Source organism: Pantherophis guttatus, chromosome 5 (genome assembly GCF_059756535.1).
Source record: "Pantherophis guttatus breed Tessera chromosome 5, ASM5975653v1, whole genome shotgun sequence".
NCBI lineage: Eukaryota > Metazoa > Chordata > Lepidosauria > Squamata > Colubridae > Pantherophis > Pantherophis guttatus.
The window spans coordinates 55,786,015-55,810,630 of record NC_142067.1 but is presented as its reverse complement, the minus strand read 5'-3'; the positions used below and the strand labels follow the sequence as shown (position 1 = coordinate 55,810,630).

Sequence of the window (24,616 nt, the reverse complement as noted above, 5' to 3'; positions counted from 1 at the left end):
GTCAAGATGAATAAAAAAGCAAAGGTGACCATTAAAATTTTCTGTTAATGGACATATTTCCAAACTGGAATTAATAATTCATAAATATTACTTGATGTTTAGAATAGTAATAGAAGAATAATTCATAATAAATCATGCAAATGCAATCATGCCATTTTAAATATTTTTCAAATGTTATATATTGGGAATAATATATATTTTTGATGAATTAACATGACTTGTCTGATAGGGTTGGTCAGAAAATATAATTCAAACTTATTTATTTTTGAGATTTGGAGACCATCTTGCTCCAAAATTATTTTGGATAGCTTACAGCAAAAGTAGAAAACAATAAAAGAAAAACATTTTTTTAAAAAAAAAATGCAGTTGGACAACAAATGTTCCCTCACACAAAAGAGGCTCCACAACACCATTCCCCCAAACCTAGGAGAAAAGCTAATTTTTTAAAAAATTATGGAACATCATCAGAGTGAGAGATGTTATAGAAGATGGATATCTTTGGGAGATATTGTTCCAAAGGGAAGGCACTGAAACATAAATGAATTCATATGTTATGTTGTTATTGATAATTTTTGTTATGAACTTTTGGGTATTCTATATATTGTAGCCACTAACTATAATCAAATATGATTTTTGATTTCCCCCCCCCCCCCATGATAGCAATGATATGGAGAGGTAGTTGATAGCAACTTTCTGAATGATAATCAGACACACCTATTTGCTCATAAAATACCTTTTTCCTTAAAGATAAGAGCACAAAAATCCTGTTCTCCATAGAAGCTCTCAGCATTATTTATTTATTATTATTTTATTTAGAAAATTATTTATAAATCATCAGATCAACTTTATAATTTATAACTCAGAACTGTGCAACTGTTGATGCAAGTAACCTATTAATGCCATATTTTTCTTTTTCTCATTAAGTATTCACTTAATAGCTGTGTTTCTTAGCACATCTTCTTCATTTATAACTATCAATACCTAAACTGATGTTTTCTTTTCCTGGGATGAATATATATGCCTATTATTTCAAAAAATCCCCAAATGCAACCTGTATGAAAGCTTGTATGTGTCATGCACAGACAAAGTCCTGTTCCTATTTTATGTGCAAGAAATGATTATCTAGATGTAAACTAACTTAACAAAAATATTCTATGTGTAGTTTAGTTCCTTAAACCTTCTTAATTTGGAAACAAGCACATCTTATACCTCTTCTCTTCTGCCACAGTTACTTATCTAATTGTAGGCTTTGGAGCACTAACTCCTTCCAAAGCTTCCATGTGAGAAAAGCCTAGCATTACCGAAAAGGGGTGGGGAAAGAGACAGAAAGGGAAAGAGATTACTATTACTTTTGCCATCCAGACCCCTTCCCGTCCCCCCGTCCCGTAGCACCTCAGCATTTGGCTCTGCACTGCTGGTCAATCCATGGCTGTGCTGTTATGTGTTTCTTGTTTGAGAAACATGGTAGAAAGAGAACAAGAGAATGACCAACTGCAAGGTAGATGGACTCGGTTACAGTGGCAGTGAGCGCACCAGAGGAAAACCTGAAAGACTGGCCTTGGACTGATCATCATGAAGAACATCTACCTATGTGATCGCTAAAAGCCAATACCAATTTAATATCAAGTAAAAAATCAGATGATATATTCTTTAATTCTTCCTCTATTATATTAGGTTTAATTGAAGATGTCATCATTCCAGCTGTCTTCACAGTTGTTTCTTGCTAGTAACTTCTTGAATATCCAGGTCCACACATAACACTGCAATACTTTCTTGAATAGACTTCAGAGTTCTGGTGCCAAATTCTTTATTTCTTTTGCTGCAGCAAATTTCTTATGTTATTAATTCATTTTATCTTTTGCTTAGGTCCATTCCAAATCCTACCATTGCCTCTATTTGTCAGAAAGTGGGGAAAGGGAAAGGAACTTTCCATTCATATTTACTCTCTGTTTTCCTCTAAATAATAGAGACTATGGGAAGTTTTTGCAGTTTCTTAATTATTTCTATCCTTCCCTCAGTGCTTCACAATGTTGTTTCTTATCCTAGCTGACATGCCTACTTCATACAACAGCTTCAATATTTTAATTTCTCAGACTTGATTTTACCCTAGAGAGAACAAGAAGAGAGAACAGGAAGAAGATTATTCCAGCACATATGTCAGGCTGTCTCTGTCCTTGCTGATATATATGTTGGTTCGTCCTTTCCAAATTCCGAGGTGTTTCCCACCAGCCAATTCACTGCAGATCCCTCTTGAAGATCTTCTTTGCTTCTGCTGGATCTCAACTGCAGAATCATCTCTGGCAGTCTTTGGATTCACACAGTACATTCAGGCTATGCAGCACAGACACAATATCAGCAGTGTCCAACAAACACACTAACCACCTCCTAACTTCTGCCCTTTTATGTATCTTCAACAAAAGAAAAATCATACCTGCTCTCAAGTATGTTAATTAAGTAGGAAGCTTGTGACAGTTTCCTTTGTGCTGGTAAAAAGAAAATAATAATCCTTCAATTTAAGACCATGCTATAACATCCCATGCCCATTGTAGTCATTCATCCTCCTATATTCTGTTGCATCCAAAGTTGTTAACACAATTTCCAAAAGAAGAAGATATATTTAAGAGTTTCTCAAATTAGTCCTAATTGCAATACAGGAGAGAATATTATAGGTTTAATTTGTACAATTACAGTTAAATAATGCATGTGAAACACTTGGAGAGTATAAATGTTCCAAACAGTTGTCAGGTCTTACTGACATCAGGGGTTGCTATATTGATCCACTGCTGCAATTACATTAAACAAATGGCATGATTCCCTTCATGCCCAGTGGATGAAATGGAGAATCCATGTTTGATATAAAGAACAAGTGGCTAAAGAGCGAATGTAAAAATGCATAGATGAATCTAGTTTTTCTTACAATACAGAGAAAATTAGGACATTTGCTCATATAAAGGTAGTGGTGGAATAATGCTTTCAAGAGTTGAACATTAAAGCAAATTTGGTAATATAAAGAGATTATTATTTCTTTTATTCCTTTTTACTACACATGAGCTGTGGGGAATAACATTAATTGAAACTAGAGTTGTATGCATATCTTCTCCAAACTATTGGCAGGCAAAAAAATTAGGCTGTTTCACTAAATGGGGAAAATTTCATGGTTAGCATGAGCAACAGCAGAGTTTCTTTTTCAAGTTTTTCTCTTTCTTTATTTGCTGCCATTGAAAACAACAGCATAACTGCATTGGCTGAAAAATAGTCCTCATTTTGCGCCCTCCACAATGCTGTAGATTTAGCATTGTCTTAGAAATGGAGAAGTGACCAACTATATCAAAACTTACTGTATACTCCAAATTTTGTAGGTCTGTCCCAGAGGAAATTCAGACTGGCAATAGTTGTTTTTAATAAATGTTCCATATATACATAATGTTACCTCTCTGAAGACAGAAGAACAAATGGAAACTTCTACCCACAGAATAACAAAGGATATGATTTTCTTGGATTCCCATTCCCCATGCAGTTTTTATGGGTTTGTAGTGAATCCTCAATCTCTGGAGCAGGTTTAAGACCATCTGGGGTTGTGAGAATGACAAGGAATTGGCAAATCCAGATCCCCTTCTTTGCAGCCTTTTATGTATCAAAGAATCTTTCAGCAAAGCTTAAGAGTGCTTTCTGCTGAGCTAGATATCAGTTTGAAAGAAAGCTCTTTGTGTTTTTAAGCAGATGCTTTTCATATAAAAAGAGTATTGAGATCAGGACAATGAGAAGTGAAAGCACTGCTATTACATCACACTGGTGATACCACACTTAGAATACTGCATCCAGTCTGGTCCCACAATACAAAAAACATGTGAGAAAGTGTGCAGAGAAGAGCAACAAAGATGATAAAAGGTCTGGAGACTAAATCATATGACTAACAGTTGAGAGGCCTAGGTATTAACCCATCAAAGAGAAGGATTAGGAAGGACATGATAGCTATCTTCCAGCACTTGAGGGGCTGACACAAAGAAGTGGGGATTGATTTATTCTCTAGGACACCAGAGGATAGGCCAAGAAATGATTAGTAGAAGCTTATCAAAAAGAGATGCAACCTAAAAGTAAGGACACATTTTTAACAGAGCAATCAATAAATGGAATAGCTTGCCCCTCTGGGATTGTGGGTGTTCCATCACTGGAAATTTTCAAAAATAGTCTGGTCCACCATTTGACTGGTATGGCATAAGACTCCTGCCTTGAGCAGGGGGTTAGACTAGAAAACCTCCGAAGTTCCTTCCAACTCTATGATTCTATGATTCTGGTATCTTCTATGCACATTAAGAGTTCACCTGGTTCTGTCCACCTGGTTCTTAATCTACTCTCTCCTTCCCCCCACTGACTTGATGAATGATTTCATATCTAAAGATGAAGGCTATCTGTGGTCTATCTTTGTATCCATTGAGTTAATAAAGTTATTACTCCTGTGAGCAAATCATCTTGGTTTTTAGAGAATCCAGTTAAACAGGATTTTTTTTTCTCTTGAACTGGCAACATCTCTGATGGATCTCTCTAAGCACTGACTGCAAATTTGCTGCAGGGAACACAGTTGTCAGTCTTCCTCATACCATTTTCTTTTTATTGGTTACTAGGAGCTCACTTAAGCAAAAAAGGGAAATTATGCTCCCATAACAATGCAGAATCAAATCGCATTTATTTCACAGCTCTGTCAAAGACTTTAGAGACAGAATGAGAAATCTAAGCAGCAGTGGGACTTATTGGTGTCTTATTTGAAGAGTGCAGCTTGTAAAGTACTAACATGAAAAGGGCTCTTGCAAAAAAAAAAGAACCAGGAAAGGAAAATCCTTACCTATTGTGAATTCAGGCAAAAAATAATAAAAAAAATACCTAGACTTTATTTTGAATATATCCTTTGATTAAAATTCATTGTTGTCACATAAAATAAATTGCTGCCTTTTCTTCTAATATGACCTGAAATTGCTTCTAACTGAATATGATATGAACTCTAAATGTTCACAGCCTTTACCATGACATATCCAATCACATCACAATGCTCTGGCAGAGCTGCCAAGATTTTCAGCTGTTGTCATTCTTATTCAAGTTTAGAAGCACGAAAAACACAAGTTTAGGCAGACAGTATCTCTCACACCAAGGAACCAACAGAAATGATATTCTAGCATATCCTAGATCTTTATTCAATTGTGGCTCCTTGGTAAGAATTAATAGTAACCTTTATGCAACTTTTTGTATTTTATTGCAAAAATATATTTTTGTTAAAGATTCATGAGCAATAGCTTCAAGGCCTTATGCATTTTCTTTCCACTAAACTTTGAGTGTGGCCTTCGGAGCTCTTCCACAGCACTGTAGTTTTTAGGATAAAGATTGGGACAATGTACCTATAAATGTAAAATCTATAGTCTATGTCATTACCTTGGTCCAGGACACCTATCCGAGGTCTCACTCATTTTCAGCAGCACAGCCTCAATCCATTTAAATTTTCCTGTTTTTTCTGCTGAATGGAATTTTTCTAGTAGCCATGCTTAGTAGATTGTTTCCTTTATATCTATCATTCATGAAGCTAAATGAGTGATAGGGATGCTCATCATTCAGACTAAGTAATTGGATTTGTTTGGCAAAAGACAAGAACAGTGCCACATGAAGCTCTACCTTTTAATTAGCAGTTTAAACGTTGGGGTAGAGAATGTGCACTACACATATATGAAAATGCTAAAAATGCTAAACCCTTGCTCTCCTATGCAGAAATAACTGAGGGCAGGAATGAAAAGTGTTTTTGAAAAGGAGAAAAGACCCACATGTGGAACGATATAATGGCTGGAAGGGAAAGAGGTGAAGTCAATAGGGAAGGAAATGGTTGCATTGTAGCTCTTCTTGCTTTGCTACACACACAATTCACGTCAAATGTTATTTATTTATTTATTTATTCATTCATTCATCCATTCATTCATTCATTTACATACATCATAACCAGCAATCAGTTCCATGATTGATACCCTTCTATCATAATTTCTGCATGTTCACAATTCTTCATCTATTTTTCTCATCTTCAGTAAACATTTTACAAAGAAACACTAATTCATCCTCTTGCCCCAATTTTTCACTACTTGTTTGTAGCCTATAATTATTCATTTTATGAAACACAAATACTTTGATCTTTGATACGTTAATATTCAGATCCATGTCCTTCATTGTATCCATGTTCCTCATTGGTCTTTATTGCATCTTTATCATGCTACAATTTGCTTGTATCTTAACCCAATAACACAACATTATTTACTTACAATAAATTGCATGCATTCATTTTATTAATCAACATGCTTCTGACATACTATAACAATTCCATATATGTTTATCTATGAATGTATTAAGCAATAAAGTGGATATCACATATTCTTGTCTTTATGCTCAATGTGGATCAATTCAATTATCTATTCTCACAAAACTCATTTCCAACATTCACCATTCTTAACTGCAATCAGCATTCAAGTTTAAATTCTACATTTGTGTAAAGCATTCATAATTGAAGCCTATACATTTCATTTGATGCTTTTTTAAAATCTGGTCAGTGTATCAGATTACACTTCCCAAATTTCTATTGTTTTCACTTCACTTACATTTTCAAGTAGACTTTGCCAGGCAAGAAAAGCAAAATAATCCTCTCGTAGTTTTTATATTAATTCAAAGTAAATAATGCCATACTTTCCATAAACAAACATCCATTCATTTGCTTGGGTTTAATGTAACCAGTATTTTGATAACTAAAGAAATTAATTGCCCATGCAACTGAAGACCCCATGCTGCTGTCAAGCATATAGCAAATTGAAATTTTGCAACTGGGATAAACCAACAAGCAAAATCAAAGGAGAAAAAATATATTCCCTCCTGTTCTGAAATTATGAAACTCTTTTAATACAGTAGTAGTGGTAATGGTAGTGGTAATAATAGTAATACAATTTAAAGGAGGTATTTCTCTCAATAATAGCCTGAGTGAACTTCAGTACTTCAATTTAACCCTGTTTAAAAGAAATAGATGTGAAATATGTGTACTTTATGGACCATATTGTTCCTTTTAAAAAAATCATATAACTACTTCCTAAAACAGATACTTAAATTGTCACTGTTCTATGAAAGAGAGGTTAGCAGCAAAGAAAGCAATTCAGTTGAAAAGTGTTAACAGTGTTGGTGTCATGGCCCCATCAGAGCCCGGGGCCGAGGAGGAGATGGAATCGGGGCCAACAGAGGGGGAGAATGCAGTCCCTATGGCTCATGAGGAATGACCTGGGGATGGGGATGAGGCAGTCCCAGACCATTCAGGCTTCGGAAGAGTAGGCAGGGAGGAAGAGAGGGTGCAGACTGACCAAGGAAGTGGGGAGGAGATGAAAAGGGCAGGCAATGGAGCCAAGGAGGGCCGGAGCTCCAGAGATGAGCAAATGCTTCCCCCACCGGATCCCCAAGTGCAGAGAATGGAGAGGAGGCAGAGTCAATGCAGGCCACCCAACTACTTGGGGGGGTGCACCTCTCCTCCCAAGAATCACCTGGAGAGTAGCATTTAAGGGGACACCATGCGGAGGGGCTTTTGTCAGGATCAAGTGTTGCATTTTGCGGCACACGCTCCATGGCTTCAAGAAGAACTTTGCTACAGAATCCTTGCTGGTGTAGAATGAAGTTTGATCCTTTGCCTTGACATTCATTGTGAATGTTACCAAATTTGAGGTCCTGTCTTGCCCCTGGATGGTGCTACTTCTGTGGACTTTCACTGCCGGGAAGTTGCATGAAGCATGTGCAGGCGCACGTGTTTGAGCCTTGCTCCTGGACTGTAGGGGTAACCTGTGAGCAGAGACTTTGGAGAATGGACCAGGACTTGTTGGATTGTGGGGATTGATGCTTTTGACATGACTGCAATGTGTTGAAATAAATTCTGTAAAATTTAAATCCCAAAATTTTTCTGTTTTGTATTACACTGTAATGCTTGGATTTTCAAAGAAGAAATATTTTGAAATGACTCTTTGAAATAAAATATATTTTATTGAACCATTGGTACTGAATTTAAATACTCCTTCCATTAGTTTGATTGGACACAGAGAACTTTGTCTTTTTGCAGTTAAATCAAATGTATAACTCTGATTTGATTTCTGCAGAAATCAAAGAATGAGCTTAAATGAATATTTTCTTCCAATTAATGGCAGTAAAATGAGATTTAAGAAATAGTTTACTGTTGACATTGAAAACGAAGAACTATTACAACTGGAAGAATTACAAGTAAATTAATTGAATTTTCTGTGCTTTTGCCTTAAAAGGGAATTCTCATATACTTTCCTTGATTGATTTTTCTTGATATGTAGAAATGGCTATTCATGTTTATTTGAAAAAGCAGTAAAATTACTATAATGCTTTTTCATTATGGCATATGAATGTGACCACATTATCCAGTGTTCTATTTTTAGATATGTAGTTAATGAAAAGCTATGAAGTCCACAGCTTTTAAAAGTTATGTTGCAACTCAGGGAAGTGAAATTGTCAACATTTAGAGCGCAGTTTCACCAAGCTACTAATCTTTCACACAAACACAGTAAGTTGCCTAAAAATTCACATGAAGGAAAGACACACAAAGCATATAAAGCATATAAATATGCTTTGATAGATTAATTCTGAATCTGTTGACCTCCAGTTAGGTTGAAGAGTACAACTCCTAGACTTTCCACATGATATCATGGCATTCTTATAATGGGTATGAACTCTAGGAGTTTCAATCCATGTTATCTAGGAGATATCAAATTGTGTAGGTCTACAGATCCATTAAACACGTTGCTTCATTTATTGCAATCAGAAAGGGAAATAATTTCTGTGTTATAAACCTGCCTCTGAAGAGGAAAGTGTCCTTTTTAAAACATTTGTATACTATAAGGGAACTTGTATGTCTTGGAGTTTGCCTTATTTTAAATGAGGGAATGTCAAAGATAATTCAGCATTGCAATTTGTGTTGCTCAGAATATAGACCATCACATTCCGTAGAAAATTATATGAAAAATAATGTCAATTATTTAAGTAACCTTCTAGAATTTCATTTAGAACAAAATCTGAAAAGTAAATGATAGCTGTGTATGCAGGATGATGTTCCGAAAAGTGGGAGGAAGCAGAAATGAGTCAAACTGACAACATTCAAATGGCATTTGAGAATCAGCAGAACCTGTCCAGCTTTAGTTTTGCTTTCTCCAGAGCTTCAATGTACTCCAAACAGAGCAATATTTATAAGGGAAGAGGGTTGTTAAGTTCCTCCTCATTATTCCATTACTTTTTCATGCTTTCGAGCACCCATAGCTTGTTTGTAGCGATGCACAGAAGATCTATAAATTAAGGCCCCTGAACACTTGTTAGTGATATAGTCAAATGCAGATCCATTTGTGCATGCCTAGCTGTACTGTGGAGATCTTCATTGCTGCATTATCCTGAGAGTTGTGTGTAGCCACATTATGTTTGCCAAGACTTATGCTTTCAACTTTGATGGAAGCTGAAGGGAAGATTGTGTCCATAAGGGCACTACAAGTGATACCCAAATTGATATCACTTAATTGTGTCCAGCTTCAAGCATTAGTAAATAATTTATAACACTAATAAAAGTAGTAATACATTTATTCTCTATTATCTCTTCATTGTAAATAAATTCAGTTTTTAAAAAAAAAAAATTAATAGAACAAAGCCATTTACTTTATGGCAGCATGGTAAAATAAAGCTATTCCAAATTGCTGTTAACAATTCTATACAAGCATTTTATTTTTCACTGAAAATCTTTTCAAGTTTGTTTGTTTTTGCTCTGATATCCAGAAGAGAGCCATAGCTTTCACCCTTGCCAGCTTGAAAATCGGTTTGCTACACTTCAGAAATCATTCCAATGGGAAGCACTGTGTTCTGACATGTTGTCATAGACAAGCTTCAGTAGCGCTAACATGCATAAAGGTTATGTCATCAAATATTAGCATTTTAAAACAGCAATTAGAGAAATTCATTTAAAAGAAGCGTGATCCACTCTATCACTATGTGGCGGTGTTGAATTCCTTAAATGTGCCTAAAAGAGCCCTGTGCTTGTGATCTTCAAATGAGTTGGGACTCTAGTTTTCAACAGTATTTAATATCCTGCCTTTTCTTCAGGAGCTCAAGTTAAGATACAGTACATAGCATTACCTTCTTCTAATTTTCCCTACAATTCCCTTGAGGTAAGTTGTGAAGGATTCAAAGTTATCCAGTGAGATGTTGTGCCTGATCATTTACTGGAACCTGTATCTCTCCACTCTTAATCCAACACTTTAACCAGAATTTCACTTTGTCTCTCATATTCCATAAATACAGTCCTAACACATCTGGAGGGCACAAGGGCAGTGAAAGGATAACATATTTGATATAGTTAGATACAAATAAGGTGAACTATTGAGGCATCCTATCCAGCAATGTGTTCCTTTTTTCTGTTGCACATTTGTATCCAACTAGTAATATGTATTATTTTTATTTTTAGTTCCTGCTATGATAACCTCCTATCCAAATACCACCTTGGCAACACAGGGTCAAAAGAAAGAGATGAGTTGCACAGCTCATGGGGAAAAACCCATCATAGTCCGCTGGGAGAAAGAAGATAGGATAATTAATCCCGAAATGTCCCGCTATTTTGTTTCTACAAAAGAAGTGGGTGATGAAGTCATCTCTACTTTACAGGTGATAAAACCAAGTTGGTATTTGCATTTACAGTATGGGCAGCAATTTTGTCCAAAAATAAAAACAGGCACCTATGGGGAGATTTGATTTTTTGCTGTGCTGTCCAGCCACAGAGCTTCACTATCATTTGCATAAACAGATTATGTTCATTGATATCTCTTGACAATACCCCCACACTACCCTTCAGTTTGGATTAGTTCCTAATTTTTCAGCAGGCTTTCTAGGTCTGATGCTGTCCAGATAGATTGGACTACAACTATTCCCAGTCAAGATGGAATCAAAGACTTTATTTGCCTAGAAAATTCAGAATTTCAGGCATGTCTTACATATGTTCTTCATAAGGACACATGATTTTTTCCAGATTACCAGAGTAAGTGAAGAAGATTCTCTTCCACAGAGACCCTCTACTCCTATTTTCCTTCTCTTACATTGCCAACAAGCAGAAATTCCAATTCTGCCTTCATCTCTCCTTAGATGAGAATTCACTGTATATGTGTTAACATTTTGGGCTCAGAATGACAGTACTAAAAATTCTGACATTGCTCTAGCTTTACACAAAGTGGACTTTGAATCCAAAACAGTCATGGAAAACTCTGCTCAGTCGGAACAGCATCGCAACACTTCCAGTCAGTTAACAACCCTGACAGAGTAGATATTTCAAGATCAAAATGGTTTCAGCTTGAATCGTTTTGCGCAACTCTGTAATTCATCAAATCTGCAGAAAAAATAATTTGATAACTTTCCTCCTCAAATAGACTATACTAGGAAGCAAAAGGTACAGAGCCAACTCAAGTGCTACCCAGGCAAGCTAGCAGTTGCTACCAAACATTTCTTTATGATACTCTTTATACATGAGATGGGAGCAAAATCTAAGATTGTCACCATCTATTAGTTTTCATTTAGATACTAATCCACTAGTCTAAAATAATGTCCACTATATTCATACACATGATCATATATAAATGCACACATATACATTGGGATAATTCTTTATTTGTGACACTTTGCAGGAATGAGAAATTCAACCAACTGTTGAAAGCTTATAAAATTGCCTATAATTTGTATATGTCACATGATTTATCAAGCCTATGAAATCAACTTTCAGTTTCATATTTCGGCCTTGTATTAATGGGGATGTGTGTTGGATGTGGATAAATCCTGAATTAATTTGGATGAATCCTAAGTAGTTGTCTGAAGCAGCCCAACTCAGAATCTGAGCCCTACTGAAGCTTTGTTAGCAATTTGTGATGCCACAAAAACCCCTTGTGTGTAAAAATGTGTCAGTTTCTCCTTATTTACACCATACATAAGATCTATTAACTGATTCAATCCTGAAGGATTGTAGACAATGTTTAAGATACATAAGAAACTGCAGAATTTGTTTAAGATACATAAAACAATGCACTATGAAGAGTGAGTAAGGATACTGTTAATAATTGGATGAAGAACTGAAATATTAAGATAGCTCAGTGCTCTTTTTGCTATCTGTGAAAGTGTGAAAAAAATTGGATTCCTACCTCCCTAGCACCTGCAGCTATCCTCAGAGCTCTTTGAGACATCCTGCCTTAGCAAATAAACCACAAAAAGGAGAAATCAGTCTTCCGCCCAGGTCCCTCACAAAGAATAAATTTAATCCTTCTATAAACAAGACTACTATAATTTTTTTTCTGAAATTTTGTATATTTCTTAAGAAGGGTAACCTTTTCATGTGTGCTAAAATACAACAGATGTACGTACACCCCCCACCCATCCAAATGTAAATGCTTCTTATGCAGGCAAGAAACTAGACCTAATCAAATTTTGTGCATGAATTAAATTGTGCATGAATTAAGTCTTGTTCATCATCGAGAAAAAATATCTGCAGAATACACACAAACCTTTGACAGTAATTTAGGTAGAAACAAAACCCATTCTGGATTTAAAGAAACACTTAAGAGTTTCTCAAGTAGACACAGCTGCTTTTTTAATAACTTTATATTTGCTGTAAGATTCACCAACAATCTGTTGACAAATTGTAAATTTAAAATAGAAACTCACTGGAAAAGAATTGCTAGACAAAATCAGATTGAATTTATCCTTTCATGTTGTATTATTACTGTAAAATAGAACTGGATTTTCTAACAAGAGAAGAACAAGAAATAATTATTTGGAATCATGTGACCTGATGTTGTTCTACCCAGCTTATGCTGGCAGCTAAGGAAATACAGGTTCTGCAGGTTGCTTGAATAGAATCTAGGAATTGTATCTCAATCATTTTGGACTGTATAAAGGAAGATCAGGTTATATGTAAAATATAACTCATATAAAATATATACATAAGAAAAATAATGTCAATTTCAGTAAGCTTAACTTCTTGGATATGGGACTTTGGATTGCAGCAATACTGATGTAGCTGCAATGTTGTTTACTGACCATATAAACTTTCCGAACATTAGCAAATATTGCAGTGAAGGACAGGCTAAATTTCAATGTTTCCTATTGAATGTATTTTCTTCTTTTTAATCTACAATATAGATTTTGCCAACAGTGCGAGAAGATTCTGGTTTCTTCTCCTGCCATGCCATCAATTCATATGGAGAGGATCGTGGAATAATTCAGCTCACTGTGCAAGGTAGGAAGAGGACAACATAAGGAAAAAAACACAGCTATTGTAGTACAGTAAGTGTACGTCATGCTCAGAAATCTGTTGGGGGGATTAGTCATAATTAAAAATATTTATTGGAAGCTGTTGGAGGTTCAGACTTACCACTGGAACTATTAAACCTGAACTGTACAGCTACCCATGAAATACATTGCTTATGGATGGAATTGTCTTAAATCGGCAAATCTGATATAATAAGAAAGATTAGAATTTAAACATAACATTAACATAAAACAAACTAAAAGTCCTTACTTGGCTCCACCAAGCTGGTATCACATTTAAAGGAGCTCATCATCCATATGTCAGATTTTATGAATGAAACATTTTCTTATTAGGGTACTATTCATTCATGTAGCAACAAATTCATGAATTAAGTGCCCTATGAATGTGATTCTAAATAAATGTTTACAGCAGTCTCCCTACAGCTGGTCTTATAGTCTGATATCATCTTACTATTTATAATTAAACCGCAATGTGGATTACTATTCAATAATAAACACTGTTGACATAATGAGATTCAGGCTATACAATAAAGAATAAACTCAACAGAAGTCAGTAGGACTTGCTTCTGTCTAATAGTCATAGAAGTGTGCTGGTGATCTTAATTAGGTAATGTTAGGCTTGCTGGTGATCTTAATTAGGCAATTTAGGTTTACAGTAACCTAAACAAAAACTGTCTGATTTCAATTATAAAGAAGAACTAGTGTAATTTTTAAAAAGACAGTATGCTTTAATGAAATGCATCAATATATATTCTGAATCCAAATAGAATGTACCTAAACCAGATTTCCTTAACTATACTTCTCACTAAGGAAAGGAACCATCATCAGATAGGAATTGGCAGGTTCTATAATAGCTTAGGTGATGTCTTATTAAATGCCATATTCAAACAAAAATCAAGTACATGGCTCTACATATCATACTTGCTCTTAATCTTTCATAGATGATCCCATATCCACTTAGGATTCACAGTAAACTGGGATTCTAATTCCCATTTACAATAAATATAATTGTTATCCCTGAAACAAAAGCTTTGGTGTTTTTTTTCCAATTTAAACATTTTAGCTAAAACAACTATGGATTATGGAAAAACTGCTGGTTCTTCTTTATATTCTAGTACAGAATATTCACTTTTATATACATTAGATATCTGTATATTTATAATTTAAATACACATAAACTCACAATCATAATATTTGCTGATGCATCATACAATATAGACCAATGATTCTCAACCTGTGGGTCACAACCCCTTTGGGGATTGAATGACCCTTTCACAGGGGTCGCCTAAGACCATTGGAAAACACATATTTTCAATGGTTTTAGGAATAATTTTATGGTTGGGGTCACCACAACATGAGGAACTGTATTAAAGGGTCGCGGCATTAGGAAGGTTGAGAACCACTGATGTAGATACATGATCCTAAGCCCCAGGCTGTGGACCGGTCCAAGGCCTGTTAGGAGCCAAGCTGCACAAACGGTGGGTGAACGAGTGAAGCTTCATCTGTTATCGGCACATGTGAGGGATCTAGGCTGCAGTATGAAACCATCCCCACCCACCCTGTCCACAGAAGACAATTTTCTTCCAAAACTGGTCTCTAGTGCCAGAAAGTTGGGGGCCATGGGTGTAGATAATTTTAGTAAACAATTTTATTTTTTTTACTTATTTGCAAGACTTCTATACTGCTTAATTTTGATATAGTGTGATTAGCTAACACATTTTAGTTCACTTTGTACAAACATGTTTAAAGAAACGTACTCCCTTCTCCCTCCCCTTTCTCCCACCTCCATACATTCCAAACAAAAACTCAGAGGGCCATCCCAAGAGTATTGACCTTCTAAAGACTGCAAGATGGTAGCCCCTTTATGTACCATAACCAGATGGATCATAGTTGAGTCTTTCTTCAGTACTCATGTCATAAGAGTGTCTCTGCCATCTGGGAATGGTAGGACAGCTTAAGAGGACATAATAGATACCTGTGCATCCCCTTAGGCTATCTTCTACCATCTTGCTTCTACTTGCCAGAATTTAATCCTTAAATGACTATCTCTCTTTCCCAGTTGATAGTGTTGCACTAACACATACAGTACATAGTAAGAAATGTAGAAGTAGAGAGATTCAGTTTTAATAGTACTGTCATCTTAATTTACTTAAGTTTATACTACAGAAAATCAACATATGAATTTTGTAGACAACAGCAGTTCTGGGGAGAGTTGGTAAAAGTTTTTGTTCAACTTTATACATATTAGATTTCTAAATAAGATGAGAAAAATATATTTCTGAATTTATGGAAAGGGACAAATGAATATAAAATCCACTGAGTGAAGAAAATAGTAAAATAGTTTAGTGTTGATGTACCATATGTTTTCATGTCATTGTAAGTGGTGTAACTGATTCTTTCTCTTAATTAAAGTAGAGTTTGTCTGTTTGTCCAGAACCTCCAGATCCTCCAGAAATAGAAATTCGAGAAGTGAGAGCACGTAGCATTGCCCTAAGATGGACCATGGGATTTGATGGAAATAGTCCAATCACAGGCTATGATATAGAATGCAAAAACAAGTCTGGTAAGATATTCTATTAAATCCATCCTACAGCTTTGCAACATTTCCTGCTTTTCTATTAGGATGGATGGATGGATGGATGGATGGATGATGATGATGATTTGATGATGATCTTACTTTTGCTGCATGAGCTTGATCAAGGACTTTAATGAAATGTGCCAAATATGTAATAATTATTTATTTATGTAATTTTGTATTTATATGTAGTAGTTTTTTCTCAACTATGCAGAGTCTATTTTATCTTAGCTGATGATCTCTGTAATATTAAGAATAAGTGTCTGAGTTTATTTATTTTGCTCTTCCTTCCCGTAGATTTAACCTTTTATGCAGATTGGTTTCAATTACAGCTTGAAGACTGAAGAATTATTGTCTTTATTAATAACGATGTTTAAGCAGAAAGCATTATTAGAGAAACATAGGAAGGCAGCTTATTCTCTGTCAGACCCTTGTTTCCTGATATTTGTAATAACTAGTGACCTCCCCAAAGTCAGCAAAGCCAAAACAACATATCATTTGCCCTAACGTCATCGATGATAAATGTGAGCTTTGTAGCCCTCCCTTACACTGCTTTCTTTATGCCGCTAGGACACCAGACTCATGACAATGACTCTTCTTCTCTTCTTCCACTATGTGCTTTCCACTCCAGGTTACCAAGATTTGATCATAATAATAAGCAAGAGGTTAACGGTTCCCCTTACTATGTTTTTAAAAATGCATTCAATCAGATTAAATTTGGTTACATTTGAAGAAGATAGTTAAACAGATACATCAAAGTACATTTTCACAAGAAACTAAAATCTCTGACCATTTAGGTAGCTGCTGGAAACATGTGATTAGAATTCAGTAATCCTAGGCAAAGCTTAACAGCTACCAGGTTCCCATTTATATTTTTGAGCTACAAGATTTGTAATTGGCTCTCTTTTTTGTAACTTCATTTCCACAGCCTCACTTGGAGGCTGCAGATCAACCTGCAACTAGTAAAGGTGACAAATCAGATATTGAGACAATAATATCATTGGATTATTTCTTTTATGAATGTCTTCAGATAGAAAAGATCTTTCTCTCTCGAAGCAGCTAAGTGAACATTAATTTACTGAACAAGACTTGTTAATACTATTACCTCTATTAGCAACAGAAAGGGAATCAGAGTTGTTTAAGGTGAAAATAACTTTATCCAGAGGACAAAGGAGGAAAGGATTAAGCCTTAGGCACTTGCAGGGAGAATATTTTCCCTTTCGTCTCTTGCATAAATTTTATTTTTCCTTTGCCTCTTTGGAAGAAGGGTTGTTTTCCACTTAGTAGCATGAAATTTAGAACCCAGTTTTGAAGACTATTTTTAATATCTCCAGATAACAGCATTCTCATTTTAAACAATTTCAAGCTTAATTTCTTACATTACATTCTTGTATAGTGAGTTACACATGTTTATCAAGTAGCACATATTAGAATTTACATAAAATAGTTGGTTTTTTATGGCCCTGGCCATATAAAATGTTGGTGTAGTATAAATGAAAGACATCACCTGTATGGTTCTTTTTCTTACTAAATTATGGCAAAAGGGTGTTTAGAAGAGTTCTGGTACAACTGAGCTGATCAAGTTAGTGAGGTAGAGTACTTAATTAAGCTTGGAAAGGTAACAGGGCCAAGGGAAAGAGGTGTGTCATTATGAGCCATAATCATGATGGCCTTCTCCAGTCTGGCATTTTCCTAATATACTGCAATACCTCTTGCCAGATAAATTTAGAATTCTGAAAGTAACAACTGTAGAGAAGGTGCAGAAGTCAAGAAGACTGTCACATTTGTATTTGAGAAATATAAGACATATTTTTATTCCCAAGAGCACCAAGGCAAACTACTTGTTTTGCAGAGGACAGAATGATTGAAAAGTTGGCAGAAATGGAAAACTATCAATTTACTTTTAAACATATTTTCCTCAATTTTCTCCAACTAATGAAAACTAAAACTTTTGGAGGATTTTTCCTTTCATTCCTCCTTAATTTTATTTTTCTTTAAAGATGATCAGAATGATGTTATTGTTGATGATGACAACGACAATGATTGTTCAATTAATTTAGAATGCAGCAGTGCAGATAATTATGGATGTATCTCATTATGCCCATATAACATCAAACTCCATGAGCTGCACTGGTTTCCAACAGGCTTGCAGGTAAAATTCCAGGTTCTGGTTATCATCATTATAGCCCAACATGTCATAGGACCAGGTTACTTGACTTCCTTCTTCCAAGAACATCTGCCTGTCTCCGACACTTCCACAGAGAGAGCCTGCTATAGGTTCATTCTTTTAAATCTTGTTATCTTAGGGGCTCTAGAAAGTGTGCCTTTTCTATGGTTGCCCCTGTTTTCTGGAACAATCTGCCTCCCAATATGCTGTTCATCTTCATGAAAGCCATTAAGACCTGGTCCTTACCCCCAGGCCTTAGAGATCAGTTTTGCTTGTTCTACTCTTACTGCTGGGTTGCCATTTTATATTTATATTTTCTTAAAATCCTCCAGTGATATTTTTATAGAAACCTAAATTTATGTTTCACTGAGAACAAACAACGTAACTTTTAAGGTAACTAGACAACCCATGAACCTTTGAGTTATCTTTTCAAAGACATTTCTTTATGATTCCTCAATGCCTTCAACAATGGCAGAACTTACGATGTATTGCCTTCACTGGAAAAATTGAGATACATTTAGAGGTACAGTATATCTGCCTTGAAAATAGCCCATGGTGAACTATATAGCACAGTCAAACATCAGCACAGGATATGTTATGTAACATTTTGTATTATGTCATAAACTGTTTTATGATAATTGTAATCTTATAAAATCAAATTTGTCAAATTTCAATTCCATAGGAGTCATGGGTCCTGAATTCAGACACATTCTGTAAATTAGTTGACCCAAAAATTGTTATCTTGCAATACATCATTTCACCCAGTCAAAAATAAGAGTTTTAATAATGCATATAAAGGCTGTAGATGCTGAAATGCCTTACTAGGTATGAAGGACTTTAGCATAGTGTGTGTGATCTCTAACCATTCATTGTGGTCTGCTGTTAATTTTATATAGACAATAACTAGATTCTGAATATACCTATTGAAGTATATTCAATAGGTATATTCGTTCATTCTGGTCTAGATGCTATAGACTAAATCTATTAATTCTTCTTTATCACAGCAGTAGTGGTTAAGGGCAAATGCTATAGAAATTCCTATAGCATCTTTATGTGCAGAGGCTTATGAAAACAATAGAGGAGTTGACAGAAGATACTGATTAGGACAAGCTGCTGAACAAATTATGTGTGAATAAATACTATTCAGATTCTCTTGCTTTCATTTCTGTATAGCTGCTAATTCCTCAAGCAACTGTTCACAACCCTTTGGCGCCCAGTCTTCACATCTGCTAGATTCTGTTCATTTCATGCTTACACTGAAGCAGAGAAAGAGATTTGTACAAACTTGAGAAAATAACAATATAGTATTGGGGTTTCATCCTAGTGCTGCTATGAAGTTGTTCTGTCCCCGTACCACGCACACACCCAACCAGCCAGCCGAGGGTTAAATAAACTCTTCAAACACTCAACGTCAGTGATAAGGAACTTGGCAGCAACTCCGTGGCTGCCTGCCAAGGACTTTTACTCCGATAACACAGACAAAAATACACACAGTTTGAATAGTCCAGTTTGTAATTAAATCCACAGCAAATAGGTGTTGTGTCCGAAGGTGCAAAGTGCTTCGCCAGAGATTAGCTTTGTCCGTCACAGAGTCCAAATGGCCACCACACTCCCTTTTATAGCCTGTGGGGGGTGGTCCAGTGACTCAGCTTAATCTCTGGCACGCCTCCTTTTCTGCTGCGCCCGCTTGTCTCTCTGACGCTGGCATGGGTCCAACCACAATCTTTCTTCGTCACTATCTGACGGCTCGGAAACACCTGGCTCCTGGCCAATCTCTTCTCCTTCGGGAGACACCTGAGGCATTGCCAGAGAGGAGGGTCCTGGAGAGGGAGGCCTGGCCGTCTCCTCTCCTTCATGTTCGGAGCCTTCTTCCTCCGATAAGATAGGCTCGGAGGACGGAGCCACAACAGTCAGTCTCCCTCCCTTCTTAGGCACTTTCCCCCCTTTCCTGCTCAATTAGAGTCAAAAAGAATTTGATGCCATAGATATCCAATTTTCCAGATTTCATATGCCCTCCTAATCAAACAATAAAGTATTTTGGCACTTTGAATTCTAAGAGATAATGATTGTTCATAAAAAAAGTAGTTCCCCCCTCCTTTTTTGTATTTGTTACTGTTAATCCTCAGTATTGATTAGATAGAGGAGCAGTTGAGACTCCATCCTGTTCTGACTGACAAGATAACTATTGGCCATTAGCAGACACCTGCACTTCACTAACCCATCTCTTTCTGTTATTAGGGACAACTGTTGCAATCATTAGCCAACTAACTAAAAAGTTAGAAGTCATCAAGATGTGAAAGGCTGGAGTACTGCATGAACTTGCCTATTTGTTCAAAATAATTTATGCCAAAGAGAACAGTAGTGCATAAAAATAGGGTCTCCAACTAATATCTGTTCGAAGTATTTTCTTTAATATCTTTCTTCTTTATTTTCTCTTAGCACTTTGAGGGAATATGCATGTTAAAAATATTTATTTATTTATTTATTTATTTATTATATTTCTATACCGCCTTTCTCCCGTAGGACTCAAGGCGGTGTACAGTCAAGAAAAATATAGACACACAAACATCATAAAATTGCTAATTAAAATTGTTACTTAGTTTGGTCAATTAAATAAAACCCAGAATTAGATAACATTTAAAAAATCATTCGCATGTTTGTATGTTTAGCCCTGCCTGTTGGAACATCAGGGTCTTGAGGGCACGGCGGAAAGCACGGAGATCAGGGATATTCCGTATCTCCGGGGGCAGTTCATTCCAAAGGGTTGGAGCCCCCACAGAGAAGGCCCTCCCCCTGGGAGTCACCAGTCGACATAATTTGACTGACGGTACCCTGAGTAGTCCCTCCCTGTGAGAACGAACTGGTCGGTGGGAGGCTATTGGTGGCAAAAGACGGTCTCGTAGGTACCCAGGTCCTAAGCCATGGTATAAAATATGTGTATACATACTGACCAGATCAAAGTCTTATCTAACTAAGAGTAAATATAATGAAATTTTACCAGTGTTATCAGTCCTTGAAATGGTTGACTTGTTACATAGTTCAATATTTTAAACAAAGAAAATCATAAATGGAAGAAAATTTATATGTTTCTCACAATAGACTCCTGGGATTCTGTCCAAAGAACCAAAGATGTTTCTCCACAGCTGAATCAAGCCACAATCATTGACCTACATGCTTCTTCCACCTACAACATCCGCATGTATGCAAAAAATCGGATTGGCAAAAGTGAAGCCAGCAATGAACTTACTATCACCACTGATGAAGCAGGTACTTTCTACATAGTTATTATTAAACTTTGGAAATTTTTAACATGCCAAATATTTCAAGAAATTCTATACATGATGCATTATGGCAACAGTTAAACAGAGTTCCTCAACAGCCTGATATTAATACTTTTATATTTAATTTTTTTCCATTGGTCACTTAAACACATGTGTAAACATGTGTTCATATTTAGTACTGGTTTAAATTCAAGCCATTTTGTAACCTTTTGGTCTCCAAATTGTGAATCTTTATTTCAATGGACCATAGATGAAGAGGAGATGACTATTAAATATAAAGTATATACTTGTGGACATTTATATTCTCTGTATCATGTTATCATAACAACATAAAAATTACATTGTGTCATTTGTGTACTGATGACATGAAAATGAAATCATTTGGGTAATGCTTTCATTATATAAATAACATAAATCACTACAGATGATGTAAAAGTAAGATGAAATTAATGTAAATTAAACTCTTTCAGCTGGACTATTTTGGAAGCAATCAATACATTTACTATTTCAGGAGGATATATATGCTTAAATGATGGTCCCATCAAATTAGGGTTTCATTGTATTATGTTTTAAAGTTTTTACTGAAGGGGTGTCTTTAATTATCATATAATTAAAGCATTGATGGCACCTTACAGGCAGAAGTATATGGCAGAATTAAATCTGAGATTATGTTTGAGTTATTTCAACTCTTTTCATCCTAAATTAAAAATGGGAGATGGGGGGGGGGGGTTAGTAAGCCAAAATTTGATCAGAATTTGAGGTTCAAATTCATGATTTGCTTTCACATTAGTGATTCAAAATGTGAAGGCAACTTGATGTATATGTTTTGAAACCTAAATTAATAAAATATTTAATTTAAAGGCTAAGGTAAAAGGTTCAAAATGCTTGCACTGTTTAATTTTTGGCAGAATGGGACAAGAATAGCTGAGGGGTAGATTCTTTAATAGAGATTAACCTTGCAAAGTTTCACCTGGATTTCTTCAAAGGGTTCAGTCTTCAGAGATGTTTTTTTAAATATTCCCTTCCACTTTATTTAAGGGCAAGCATAGCATGAATGAGGAAAGGTCAGCATAGCAACTTCCAAATTGTCCAAAAGAAAGTCAGTAGAGAAGTTCCATTAAAGGAATGTAAATGTGATACCATTTTACAAATATAACATTAACAATGCTGTTTAAAAATAAATTTAAGATTGCAGAGGCCACCACCATCTGACTGCTTGTTTTACTGAAATATATGTTTGCTGACATGGTTCATTAAGAGTGATCTTTTGGAGGGGAATATCCCAACATGCTACTTGTGAAACATTTTTTAAAAGTTTGAGAACTATGTATATCATCACTATTGTAATATAATACTTAGCAATTTAAAGAAATGTTTCAGATTACAGCAATCTAACAGCAAATATACTCTCTCAGATAAACTTACACAACAAAGATGGACTACTTAGTGCAAACAAAACAGATACATAAATAATAGGAAGAAAATATTGGTGGTACTGAGAAAAAGGGAAATAGAAAAGGTTGAAAGAGCTAAAGAATGCTGCACAGCAGAACATAGCAATTAACAGAGATAATAACTACATGTCAGCCCAACAAGTTGAGATTTAGGGAACAATATGGATAAAAAGGAATGGATAAGAAAAAAAGTAAGGCTAGAGGTATAGCAAAGAGCAAACAAGGTTTTAAACAGTCTATCCAGATGGTTAACCGTATACATTTGATTAATAAATAAATAAATAAAATAAATAAAAAAGCAGCAGAAAGACTCTTAATTTCTCTTTTCTGTCTTCTTCCAAATGAACCTGCCCAAACAATTTCACAGAAACAACAGAGCAGTGTTCCCACAAGCTCCCCGTCAGGAGGATTTGGAGAAAATAAAACGTAGTGGCTGGGTTTCATGTCAATATCAGAAAGCTTATCACACCATTCCAAGCTTCTCCCATTTTACCAACATCAGTTTGGTTTATGACTGATGGAAAACAAATCAAATATTGGAGACTTAGAAAAGTCCATCACATCTCCAAATTGCCATTGAATCACTCTGAATTAGATGAAATACTTAATTTCATTTGGTGCCTTGGAATGATTCCATTTGCCATTGTGATTCTAAGATATGATTTTGTAGAATCCATTTCAAATTGCACTTTGAACTTTCCCATGGCCCCAGCAAATGTTGCATTTTTTTAAAAATGTAAAAAGAAGTCAAGCAGATGAGAAGTGGAATTTTGTTCAGTAACACTGCAAACTGCCTTGGACTGAGCTATTGTAGATCATTGATCTCTCTAGTGTTGAGATCAACATTAACATCAGGAATTTGGACCGGTAAATGAACTGCTACCATTTTTATTAGTTTGTCTTTCTGTAGTCTCTGAGTGTGCCTTAATTCCAGCTTACTCTTTTTTACCAAGTACTTCTAGTTTCTAAGAGTTCATGTTCTCCCAACTGGGGCGCAGATATGCCCCATTTTTTATATCACGTCCTTATGACATTGCTTTCATATCATCCTCAACCTGCCACAGAGCTAGCATAAAGATGCTTTTTGCTGTTTGAAACAAATGTTACTCTTCTTCCCATAACGAAACCTTTCCTGTGGATGCGATCTAACATTCTTCATCAATGATGTGTTTGATGACATAGTCAAAGATTTGGATTTGCCTAGTTCCTTCTGGGCAATTTAGGCTGCTGTGCTATGTCCTTTAATAGCTGGGCTGCTGTCCATGGCCATCTTAATTTGAGATGCAAGAGAATCCATACATCTGGCTTTTACAGAGGCAGCTGCCTGCATGATGCTGATTGGCATTTTGAATAACACCAGTCAAGCATTGCCCAGCATCCTTATCTAAACGTACTTAGCACTCTTTTGAAAAAGAACTAGATGTATGTTTACAAACAGGACTGTCTCTCGCTTGAGAGGTATAATATAAACTGAGAAAGTGAGCTGAGATATGCCAAGTTTGTTTTCTTGGCTCTGTCATCAATTAGGGCATTATAGGTTTTCTAGTTCTGCTGATATAGGGGATTTGCCTGTTTGCGCTTTTTAGTGAGTTTGTTACTTGGGGCCTGGCACCATTATACCTACTCCTGTGCCATTTCATCTACTGCAGCTGCCAGCCATGGCCACACACTGTCATTTCCTTGCAACACTAATTGAGGACAGATCTCACTCATTACCAGTCCCTCTTTTGTACTTCATCACATACTCCGTAGTCTGTGATTTATCAGCTGTGCTATTTTAAGA

The 24,616-nt window shown here is 35.8% G+C and overlaps 1 protein-coding gene across 2 annotated transcripts in view; it reads left to right on the top strand.

Annotated features, from left to right (window-relative positions):
- The window catches only part of DSCAM (DS cell adhesion molecule), a 394,390-nt gene that overhangs the window by 268,171 nt on the left and 101,603 nt on the right, over positions 1 to 24,616 (top strand). For both annotated transcript variants that reach the window (XM_034423965.3, XM_060694094.2), the window contains exons 12-15: positions 10,517 to 10,713; positions 13,228 to 13,324; positions 15,791 to 15,919; positions 21,198 to 21,365. In XM_034423965.3, coding sequence (XP_034279856.1) covers positions 10,517 to 10,713; positions 13,228 to 13,324; positions 15,791 to 15,919; positions 21,198 to 21,365 — 591 coding nt within the window. The remainder of the gene's footprint in view (positions 1 to 10,516; positions 10,714 to 13,227; positions 13,325 to 15,790; positions 15,920 to 21,197; positions 21,366 to 24,616) is intronic.